The 12239-nt window shown below is 43.7% G+C and overlaps 1 protein-coding gene across 4 annotated transcripts in view; it reads left to right on the top strand.

The window, feature by feature from the left end:
- LOC115203342 (transient receptor potential cation channel subfamily M member 7) overlaps nt 1-12239 on the top strand; it is a 111958-nt gene that overhangs the window by 40328 nt on the left and 59391 nt on the right. For all 4 annotated transcript variants that reach the window (XR_003880151.1, XM_029767960.1, XM_029767959.1 and 1 more), the window contains exons 4-11: nt 43-253; nt 1603-1816; nt 2184-2308; nt 2630-2801; nt 5964-6132; nt 6250-6373; nt 8418-8490; nt 11802-11902. Coding sequence is in view for 3 of the 4 variants with exons in the window: in XM_029767960.1 (XP_029623820.1) it covers nt 43-253; nt 1603-1816; nt 2184-2308; nt 2630-2801; nt 5964-6132; nt 6250-6373; nt 8418-8490; nt 11802-11902 (1189 nt within the window). In the remaining variant the exon portion in view is untranslated. The remainder of the gene's footprint in view (nt 1-42; nt 254-1602; nt 1817-2183; nt 2309-2629; nt 2802-5963; nt 6133-6249; nt 6374-8417; nt 8491-11801; nt 11903-12239) is intronic.

Below are 12239 nucleotides of genomic sequence, written 5' to 3'. Positions count from 1 at the left end.
TGTAAAATAATATTTAGCTCTGTGTCTCCCCCCTTCCTCTAGATGCTGCTGTGGTCGGCTGGTACGGCAGCATGCTGGGTTTACAGCCAGCCTGGCCATGAAGTACTCAGACGTGAACTTGGGTGGGGGGGCAGAGGGTGGGGTGCAGCCGGAGTTGGAGGAGTGGGCTGTGGACAAACACACACAGGAGAGCCCTACAGACGCTTACGGCATCGTTAACTTCCAGGGAGGGTCGCACTCTTACAGAGCCAAGGTAGGGTGGAGAGAAGCTTACACACTCAAGCGCCACTCACATCTTCATGGTGGACCTCACAGAGACAGACACTCTCTAAGCGCTTAACTCTACAAACCAAACCAGTGTCTCAGTCACATTGTGTCTCTGGCCATCACCACATATTTGTCTACTTAGTAGGTTTAATCTGGCTGGCAAACCAGCTCCAAAGGTATACATTATAAGACATCCTTTGACCTGGCCTGACCTAGCATTCTGGAAACTCTTCCGTGCCCCGAGCTGAGCAGCCTAGCCTGTCTAGTCTGCCTCCATACCCAGCAGTGTAGCCAGCGGTTGAGTCCCAAATGGGCTCTTGTCAAAAGTGGTGCACTATGTAGGTGAAAGGGTGCCATTTGGGATGCAGACAACTATACACCACCTAGGAAAACACTTTTACCTCAGACTAACTTACTTAGGCCTGTGTATTCCTTGCAAAACATTCGCAATGTTTTTGATGAGTCACCTCCATCCCTTTTGGGCTAAACTAAGTGTTTATTGTTGTGGTTATTCTACATGAAGTAGGTGAATATAATCACATAACGCCATTTAGTCTAATATTTTAGAAACAGCAGTGACTGTAATACAGGCAAATCCCCCTCTTAAAACTACAGGTTTATTATGCCTTGGAAGAAGTGAAGGGGTCTGTCACGGGTATCTAAAGGAGCAGACCAAAGTGCAGCGTGGTTGTAGTTCCACATTTTATTAAATCTGTGAAACTTTGCAATACATAAATAACTGAATATGACAAAACAACAAACCGTGACGCAGAGAGAAACAAACACTAATCAAAATATAATAACCCACAAAACCCAGGAAGAAAAACCCCTACTTAAATATGATCTCCAATTAGAGACGAGGACCAGCTGCCTCCAATTGGAGATCAACCCCCCCCCCAAAAAAACATAGAAATAGAAAAACTAGAACTTAAACATAGAAATACAAAACATAGAAAAACACCCCCTGTCACACCCTGACCTACTCTACCATAGAAAATAACCTCTTACTATGGTCAGTACGTGACAGGGTCGGGTGGCTGTGAGACTGAGAATATCCTTTACTGTACGTTCAGGACTGCTTTCCATGGCCCAGATTGACACATTTAATGGTGATGATGTATCAAGCATGTCCATGTAGGTTCTGGAAATCACCCCTCCAAGACCCAAGTGTTGACATTGGAACATCATTAATAATAATGTTAAGCTCGAGTTCAAACTTAAAATTAAAGATGGGTGTATTTTGAAAGGACTACAACATTTAGTTTGTACGAGACGTTCACTCTCCAATCTCTCCTTTCCTTTCCTCCCCTCCTCTCACTCCTCTCCTGTCCCCAGTATGTGCGTCTGTCCCATGACAGCAGGCCAGAGAGCATCCTGAGGCTGATGCTGAGTGAGTGGGCGATGGAGCTTCCTAAGATCCTCATCTCTGTCCACGGAGGCATCCAGAACTTTGACCTGCACCCCCGAATCAAACAGGTGGTGGGGAAGGGCCTGATCAAAGCTGCTGTCACCACCGGGGCATGGATACTGACAGGAGGGGTTAACACAGGTGATACACATACACATGGGCATAGAAAACTCTCTCACACACACTGACTTACTGTTCTTATTACGTAAAAGACACACAAGTCAGGTGTTCTGTCTTAGCGGAGTTGTGTGTCTCCATCCCAGTACTACTGGGACCTATATACTGTGTTGAACTCATTATGGAGACCTAATGATAATGTTTGACTCCTTACTTAATGACAGTGTTTAACTGATTACTTAGTGGGTTAATTAACCAGACTGGTGTTTATTCTGACTGGTCCTGATAGTGACACTCAGCTACAGCAGACTGGTTGTCCAGACAACTACACTAGTCTGTTTTGATCCATTGCTTGGTGTTGATTGGTTGTATTTGAACCCCTGACCTCCAGGTGTTGCCAAACATGTGGGTGATGCGTTGAAGGAACACTGTTCTCGATCGTCAAGGAAGATCTGTACAATTGGAGTCGCTCCCTGGGGCGTCATTGAGAACCGCAATGATCTCATCGGGAGAGACGTGAGGAACACACACACACACAGAAGTTTGTTTTACTATCCTTGTGGGGACCAAACAATTGATTAAAGTCCTATTTTCCTTAACCTCTAAACCTAACTCTTAAACCTAAAATAGCCTTTTTCCCTGTGGGGACCGGAGAAATGTCCTTTTCCTTGTTTTACTATCCTTGTGAGGACTTCTGGATAGTAAAACCAAAAACCCCCACACACAAACAAGCACATCACAATACTAATTTACCCAGTATTTATTTTAAGTGGTCAAAAATATCTGCTGTCCAGTCAGAGTAAAGTGTGTGTGTGTGTGTGTGTATGTGTGTTCCAGGTTGTAGCCCCCTACCAGACGTTGCTGAACCCCCTGTCCAAGCTAAACGTGTTGAACAACCTCCACTCCCACTTCCTGCTGGTGGATGATGGGACGGTGGGGAAGTACGGAGCTGAGGTCGAACTGCGCCGCGAGCTGGAAAAACACATCAAACTGCAGAGGATACACGCACGTAAGAGACACACACACACACACACACACACACACGATAAACACATAAACCTGCAGCGGATACTTTAGCAATGAGAATCGTGGATTATAATGAATTACACAATTTTGGGTTGTTCTTAGGCACAGCGGGAAGCGGAGTGCCGGGAAACAACCCTTGAGTGTGTTATTCATGATGATCCACAGGGTTGAGTGTGTTATTCATGATGATCCACAGGGTTGAGTGTGTTATTCATGATGATCCACAGGGTTGAGTGTGTTATTCATGATGATCCACAGGTTTGAGTGTGTTATTCATGATGATCCACAGGTTTGAGTGTGTTATTCATGATGATCCACAGGGTTGAGTGTGTTATTCATGATGATCCACAGGTTTGAGTGTGTTATTCATGATGATCCACAGGTTTGAGTGTGTTATTCATGATGATCCACAGGGTTGAGTGTGTTATTCATGATGATCCACAGGTTTGAGTGTGTTATTCATGATGATCCACAGGTTTGAGTGTGTTATTCATGATGATCCACAGGGTTGAGTGTGTTATTCATGATGATCCACAGGGTTGAGTGTGTTATTCATGATGATCCACAGGTTTGAGTGTGTTATTCATGATGATCCACAGGGTTGAGTGTGTTATTCATGATGATCCACAGGGTTGAGTGTGTTATTCATGATGATCCACAGGGTTGAGTGTGTTATTCATGATGATCCACAGGTTTGAGTGTGTTATTCATGATGATCCACAGGGTTGAGTGTGTTATTCATGATGATCCACAGGTTTGAGTGTGTTATTCATGATGATCCACAGGTTTGAGTGTGTTATTCATGATGATCCACAGGTTTGAGTGTGTTATTCAGGATGATCCACAGGTTTGAGTGCCTTATTGCTTTTAGAAAATGATTACTAACATATTTTCATAAAACAAAAAAATGAGTAAATTAATTTTATTCATCTTTCCCCCCCAACGATAATGTCTGGACAAACCCCAGTTGTGTGTTCTATTTATGTGGTTGCTTGCCAAATGCACAGTTTTTTTGTTTTGTTTTATTGGCACGTTAGCTAGCCTAGTGGACTGGTCGTCCGTTCTAATTGATAGAGGTTACGATGCAGGCTAGCAATTTTTCCTTTTCTAGCTAAGCAACTGAAGCTAACACAATCACACCTAGCAGCTGGAATGACGGCAAACTAGCTACATTTTTGTTTGTTTCACCTTTGTTTCTATTGCCATTTGTTTGGATATATCCATAATAATAATGCTGAAGCATGAACAGGGCCGGCCCGCCCGTTAGGCAGGATTAGGTGGTTGCCTAGGGCGGCAGATTGACGAGGGCGGCATTTTATGAGCTAAACTGACCAAGACGCACCTCCAACAACACATAACGCCTCACATAATTCTGCCCAAAAACAAGGAAAACGGATCTCGCCCAATGGCATATGGACTATTTAGGTGAGTGCTGATGCCATGATAAGGAGTGCCCACTTTGCCAAAGTCAGGGTTGCAAAATATTTAGCTTGTCCATTCCCAGCATGCCTCTCCAGGGTGCTGTTGGAGATGAGCAGAGCTGCGGTGCTCCACCGACACTCAAGTCACCCAACATTAATCATGTAGCCTATAGTAGAAAGAGTAGTAACCTGTGGTTTTTCTGTTGCCTACAGACTGGAGACCATATTTAGGACAATATTATGAGACAGACACTTTTTTTTTTTACATCAAGCATGTCTCTTTGACCAAATAGCCCTATGAAATAAAAATGCAATTAGATATCCTAAAACCAGGATGGGTCCAAATAAAAAGGACAATATGGAATGAAATGAGGCTACTCACGACTGCTGTCTGGGAGTTTCACTCCGTGGGCTAAATTGTCATGAATCAATTGTAGGCCTATTTGTCCATTTTTTTACAAGCTAATCATAGCAAAGAAGAACATACTTCTGCATTTCCAGCTGTGTAAACACATGGATTCTCACTGAAAATGGGCTCGTAACTCCTGATAATCTTGGGTATCTCATATGCAGATCTTAAATAGACAAAATGATTAGTCTTAAGCCTTGGTCAGGAATCAGGATTAGGCTAATAAAACCAATGCAACTACCTGTTTTACAAACGGTAGTACATGGATGGGCATTCATAGAATTGCATTGTGGGCCGTCACTGTAGGCTACACTATTTTAGTTTTCTGGGATAGGAGGAGGGTGGTTATTTTTTCTCGCCTAGGGCGGCAGAACGGCCCGGACTGGGCCTGCATGACTTCACCTGGCTCAGAGAAGCTGTCTGTCTCGTCCAGACACGTTCATTCTCATTTTGCACGCTGAAGGTTGCATTCCAACATTGTTGCAGAGATCGGAGGCAGACTGCAGGGTTTAGACAAACCCCCCACTGTTGCAACCCAAATGCTAGGCTAGAAACATGGGGAATAATGTCAAGATGCAGTTTCCGGTAGAGAGAAGGTTTTGGAACTGCCTGGCTGGGCTGTGGGACAGAGAATGCGCAGTGATAATTCAAATAGCACTGTTAACAAGCATTACCTGTGGATTATCGTAAATAACTAACAACTATCAACCAATTAGCATCCAGGATCCAAACGTAACGTTTTAATATTATTATTTCCGCCACAGGCATCTTCTCTGTGGCTGTGTGTTGAGAGTACTTTGACACCTGAAGGCAATGTCTAAGAATAACGGTCAAGTCTAAAATAATTTTCACCCTTGATAAAGATAAGCAAAATAAGTCTATCAGTCAGTGTCTACCCTAGTTGCTGTATCTCCCCTGGCCTTTCTGTCTCTGTGTGGTGCTTCTAAGTGCCAGTGTGTGACAGAGGCAGTTACCAGAGACCAGCTATTATCTCAGTAACCTTAGATCCCCTATTATTAAAATAGCCTAGGCAGACACTATGTACACCCACTGTTATTATGGTGTGGCAGTCTGCTGACCTGCTGAAACACCCTCTCAAAATGGAGCTTTAAGACCTGTCAACTGTCTCTCTGTTAACCCTTTACTGCTTTCCTGTTGTCATCACAAACAGAGACCATTAGAATACAGCATCTAGATGAACATAGTGTTGATATTTGAGATGTTTCCAATGTTCTTTACAGCATATTTAGTGATCTTCTGGCTTTCTCTCTCTCTCTCTCTCTCTCTCTCGCTCTGTCTTTCTCCCTCCCCCCAGGAATTGGTCAGGGTGTTCCTGTGGTAGCGTTGATATTTGAGGGGGGTCCCAACGTAATTCTGACGGTGTTGGAGTACCTTCAGGAGACTGTCCCCGTGGTGGTCTGTGAGGGGACTGGGCGTGCCGCTGACATACTGGCCTACGTCCACAAACAGACTGAGGAGGGGGGGTGAGACGCACGTTCTTTTAACAGATTGCTCCACATATAATGGGGTTCCACAGGGTTCTGTGCTAGGACCGTTACTTAGAGGAATGATCCTGGATGTAACTTCCTTTAACCCTTCAGGGGTCTACCTGACGGTGTGGAGACGGAAATCATCGCTACGATCAAAAAGACGTTCAACTTCAGCCACAGCGATGCCATGCACCTCTTCCAGACCCTTATGGAATGTATGAAGAGCAAAGAACTGGTAAACACATGGTTAACTCACAGTTAATACATGGAAATCTATTCCACATCAGGTAACTGATGCAAGCAGTAGAATCTGATTTAAAAAACAGATAAAAATACATCTTATGGAACAGCGGGGACTGTGAAGACACACACACACACACACACACACACGCGCACACAGGCACAGACACACATATACATAAGACACACGTACACATGGATGTTGTTTTGTAAATATGTGATAGTGGAGTAGTGGACTAAATGTATTGGGTAAAGTGTTCTGAAATGTAATATTTCAAATTGTATATAACTGCCGTAATGTTGCTGGACCCCAGGATGAGTAGCTGCTGCCTCTCCCTCTCCTCCCTCCCAGCCTTCCCTGTAGCTCAGTTGGTAGAGCATGGTGTTTGCAACGTCCAGGGTTGTGGGTTCGATTCCCACGGGGGGCCAGCACAGAAAAAAAAAAAAGAAATGTATGAAAAAAATGTATGAAATTGTATGAAATGTAAGTCGCTCTGGATAAGAGCGTCTGCTAAATGACGTAAATGTAAATGTAAAGCTAATGGGGATCCTTAACAAATACAAATACTGAATGAATTTTAAGAGAAAGCTGAATCCTACAATGCGTACTGTGTCGTCTGTTTATAGTCTGATTACCGTAATTTCCAGACTATTAAGCGCACCTGAATATAAGCCGCACCCACTGAATTTAAAAAAGAATAATATTTTGAACATAAATAAGCCGCACATGTCTATAAGCCGCAGGTGTCTACCGGTACATTGAAACAAATGAACTTTACACAGGCTTTAACGAAACACGGCTTGTAACAAAAATAAGTAGGCTTTAACGAAACACGGCTTGTAACAAAAATAAATAGGCTTTAACGAAACACGGCTTGTAACAAAATAAATGGGCTTTAACGAAACACGGCTTGTAACAAAAAATAAGTAGGCTTTAACGAAACACGGCTTGTAACAAAATAAATGGGCTTTAACGAAACACGGCTTGTAACAAAATAAATAGGCTTTAACGAAACACGGCTTGTAACACAAATAAATAGGCTATAACGAAACACGGCTTGTAACAAAATAAATAGGCTTTAACGAAACACGGCTTGTAACACAAATAAATAGGCTATAACGAAACACGGCTTGTAACAAAATAAATAGGCTTTAACGAAACACGGCTTGTAACAAAAATAAATAGGCTTTAACGAAACACGGCTTGTAACAAAATAAATAGGCTTTAACGAAACACGGCTTGTAACAAAAATAAATAGGCTTTAACGAAACACGGCTTGTAACAAAAATAAACAGGCTTTAACGAAACACGGCTTGTAACAAAATAAATAGGCTTTAACGAAACACGGCTTGTAACAAAAATAAATAGGCTTTAACGAAACACGGCTTGTAACAAAATAAATGGGCTTTAACGAAACACGGCTTGTAACAAAAAATTTAAAATTAGCAGTAAGCTTTAGTTGTCTGTTTGCACTGAGTCAATTCCTCACGCTGCTGTTTCCAACGTCTTATCATCGACTCATTAAGACCAAGCTCCCGTGCAGCAGCTCTATTTCCTTTTCCAACAGCCAGATCAATCCCCTTCAACTTGAAAGCTGCATCATATGCATTTCTCTGTGTCTTTGCCATGATGAGGGTGACAAAATGACTACCGTAATCAGAATGATGGGAAGTTTGAGAGCGCTCGATTTAATCTAAACAGTAAACAAAAAAGTTGTTTGACCTTAACCCGTTCGGCAATTTCATTGGTCTAATGAAAGCTTCATGCCGCCAAAAAACTGACACGTCACAGAATGTTTTTTTGGAGAAAAAAAAATTGAAAGCAGGAAAAATCCATATATTAGCCGCGTCATTGTTTAAGCCACGAGGTTCAAAGCCTGGGAAAAAAGTTGCGGCTTATAGTCCGGAATTTACGGTAATATAAAGATATGGATGATACTGATAACGCTTATCGTTTTTCATAAATACCAGAACTTATTGCATTACTTTAGATTTTTTTGGTGACCATGTGGGTTTTCTCTCCTTCCTCTGAACGACAGATCACTGTGTTTCATATCGGCTCTGAGGACCACCAGGATATCGATGTGGCCATACTGAGGGCATTACTGAAAGGTGTGTGTGTGTGTGTGTGTGATGGGTAACTTCATCTCAGTGTCCTGCTGTTTGACTGACAGAAGATCTGTGTCCATGACTCCTCTCTGACCTCTGACCTCCTAGGGAAAGGGAGAGGGCAAATGAAAACATCATAATGATAAAACAAACAGAAGGGCGAGACAGTGGGTTGTGTAGCCAAAGTTTTCACTTTTGTTTTCATTTTGAAACTGATACTATAGATATGTTTTGAGAAGTCAACGCTCTCCTCCCTCCCTGTCTCTCTCTCACTCTCCTCCCTCCCTGTCTCTCTCTCTCACTCTCCTCCCTCCCTGTCTCTCTCTCTCCCTCTCCTCCCTCCCTGTCTGTCTCTCTCTCTCCCTCTCCTCCCTGTCTGTCTGTCTCTCTCTCTCCCTCTCCTCCCTGTCTGTATGTCTCTCTCTCCCTCTCCTTCCTCCCTGTCTGTCTGTCTCTCTCTCCTTCCTCCTTGTCTGTCTGTCTGTCTCCCTCTCCTTCCTCCCTGTCTGTCTGTCTCTCTCCCTCTCCTTCCTCCCTGTCTGTCTGTCTCTCTCCCTCTCCTTCCTCCTTGTCTGTCTGTCTCTCTCCCTCTCCTTCCTCCCTGTCTGTCTGTCTCTCTCCCTCTCCTTCCTCCCTGTCTGTCTGTCTCTCTCCCTCTCCTTCCTCCCTGTCTGTCTGTCTCTCTCCCTCTCCTTCCTCCCTGTCTGTCTGTCTCTCTCCTTCCTCCCTGTCTGTCTGTCTCTCTCCTTCCTCCCTGTCTGTCTGTCTCTCTCCTTCCTCCCTGTCTGTCTGTCTCTCTCCCTCTCCTTCCTCCCTGTCTGTCTGTCTGTCTCTCTCCCTCTCCTTCCTCCCTGTCTGTCTGTCTGTCTCTCTCCCTCTCCTTCCTCCCTGTCTGTCTGTCTGTCTCTCTCCCTCTCCTCCCTCCCTGTCTGTCTGTCTGTCTCTCTCCCTCTCCTCCCTGTCTGTCTGTCTGTCTGTCTCCTCCCTCTCCTCCCTGTCTGTCTGTCTGTCTGTCTCCTCCCTCCCTGTCTGTCTGTCTGTCTCTCCCTCTCCTCCCTGTCTGTCTCTCCCTCTCCTCCCTGTCTGTCTCTCCCTCTCCTCCCTGTCTGTCTGTTTGTCTCTCGCTCTCTCACTTGCTCTCTTTTGGGGTTTCCGTGTGGGTCTCAGAGGGGCTTATTGCTAGATACTCTGAGACTCCATTCTCACAACACATGAATCTGTCCTCTTCTCACTTTTCTCCGTTCTGTTCTATCCAATCTAAGACAGAGGGCAAGAGAGAGCTCTGAAAGGACAGGTATTCACATGAACTAGTCTGTCCCTGTGTATTCAGTAGTTATGTGTGTATGTCTCTATCAGTGGTCTTCTGTCATTGAATAAGAAGTTCAGACAAAGGCAGGAATGTGTTCAAAGTCCGCCCCGCGCAGCTTGTCTATCAGCTATGTAGATGGTGTTTGATCCTGTAGTAGAGGAACCAGTCCAGTCAGTCAAGAGTTCAGGACATTCTGACTGAGCCTAATAGATGCCCAGCCAGCAGGAAAATATAAGCCTGTCAAACCAGCATTAGTCTTGGTCAACCAGTAACACATCCTCAATAGAAGGCCTCAATAGCTCATTAGACCCTAAAGGATACATACACAAGCATATGGAAATACCTTTAAAATAGCTGTCCAGTGATTCCAGATTTCTGTGAAATATGACCTATAATTAATTGTATCTACGTTAAAAAGCAGCAGAATGGTGTGGGCTTACAGCAACAACAGAATGGTGTGGGTGTAAATGGCTGATTTAGCCACATCAGCCAATGAGCCATCTCGGTGATAATGAGAAGTGTCCTCTGAGGAAATATGAGACGTGTCCGCTATGAGGAAATGGCAAGCATTTTTGAAACGGTCTGTTTGAGATACAATTTTGAGGTGGGGTTTTTTAAGTTTTTTTTTTTTTTTCCTGTAATTTATGCTTTGGTCACATGAGTATAGGAAGAGTATAAGTCAACAACATGATTTGGTTTGAGTTAACAGATTATGAGCTGTTAAATGTGAGATTTTCTTTGGACAGTTACTTTCAGATTTCCTCCATAAACATATCAGATGAACCGTAAGGTTACAGAGAAATGTTTGTAAATATGGAAATGTCCCGTCTCCCACATCAGGATTTACATCCTGAAAATACGACTTTAAACTTTACCAAAAGGAAATCCTGTAGGAAATTCTCTCTCTATGGTAGTTGTGTATGACTGTGTATTAGTATGCACTATTATTAAATTTTTAATAAGGTACACAAAACGGGTACACATAGACAGAGAAACAGGTGACAAGACCGAACAAGACAAAGTTCCCATCCCACACCCACCCACAGGACTTCCCCAACCCAAAGTTAGATTAGTGGTTCACAATAGCAGTCTTTTTACAGAGTCATATGTTGATGAAAGAGCAAATATGTTTTTAATTTGCCCCATGCACGAGTGCTACAGATATTTCCATGTTTATAATGTCCGTGAATGATGGCAGACACAGATGTCTGCTTAAAGAATGAGGAGCCTGCTGACGTGAGGCTATAATATTTTGGTCTGCTGTTAAGCCAGCCAAATATGTCTCTGTTTGACAGATCTAAAGTAGTGTCATCATTTAACAATAAAATAGATGGGCAACATTGTACATTTCTACCCATTATGTCACAAAGACCGGATGAAACACAAGTCCAGAAATGTAAAACCCCTGGGCACTCCCAAACCATGTGCCAGGAGTCCCCTGAGGGGGATTGTTCAGCTTTCATCCACTAGAAGACTAACTTGGTGTGGAACTCTGACTTCATGCATGGGTTTATATGGATGATTAGAGTGTACATTGGATCCCATGTTAGGATATGGTTCTGTGTAAAACAGTAGTGGGGATTAGTATGATAATTCATCTGTATTATTCTGTATGGTTGTTTCTGTATTGTCCTCCCCCTAGCCCTGTTCTCTAAGTCAACAGGAAACACAGAATTCATCTGGCTTTGCCTAGCAATTAGTGTGTGTGTGTGCTTACGCTGCTGCTACTGTTTTATTATATATCCTGATTACCTAGTCTCTTCTAACCCTATGTACATACTACAAACTACCTCGTAACCCTGCACATTGACTCAGTACTGGTACTCCTCGTATATAGCCTCAATGTTTTTGTGTTACCATTTCCTTTTTATTTAGCAAATATTTGTCTTTTTAACTCTGCATTGTTGGGAACGGGCTCGTAAGTAAGCATTTTCCTGTAAAGTCTACACCTGTTGTATTTGGCGCATGTGACCAATAACATGTGATTTGTGTGCTGCTCCTCCAGGCACCAATGAGTCTGCGTTTGACCAGCTGGTTCTGACTCTGGCCTGGGACCGGGTGGACATCGCTAAGAACCATGTGTTTGTCTACGGACAGCAGCTACTGGTACGTCTATCTGTGTGTGGCTGGCTGGCTCTCTTTGTCTCTGGCTGGCTGGCTCTCTCTGTTTATGTGGATGGCTGGCTCTCTTTGTCTCTGTCTCTGGCTGGCTGGCTCTCTTTATCTCTGTCTCTGGCTGGCTGGCTCTCTCTGTTTATGTGGATGGCTGGCTCTCTTTGTCTCTGGCTGGCTGGCTCTCTCTGTTTATGTGGATGGCTGGCTCTCTTTGTCTCTGTCTCTGGCTGGCTGGCTCTCTTTATCTCTGTCTCTGGCTGGCTGGCTCTCTCTGTTTATGTGGATGGCTGGCTCTCTTTGTCTCTGGCTGGCTGGGTCTCTCTGTTTA

Source organism: Salmo trutta, chromosome 12 (assembly GCF_901001165.1).
Source record: "Salmo trutta chromosome 12, fSalTru1.1, whole genome shotgun sequence".
In the NCBI taxonomy this organism is placed as follows: Eukaryota; Metazoa; Chordata; class Actinopteri; order Salmoniformes; family Salmonidae; genus Salmo; species Salmo trutta.
This window is presented reverse-complemented; position numbering and strand designations above follow the sequence as displayed.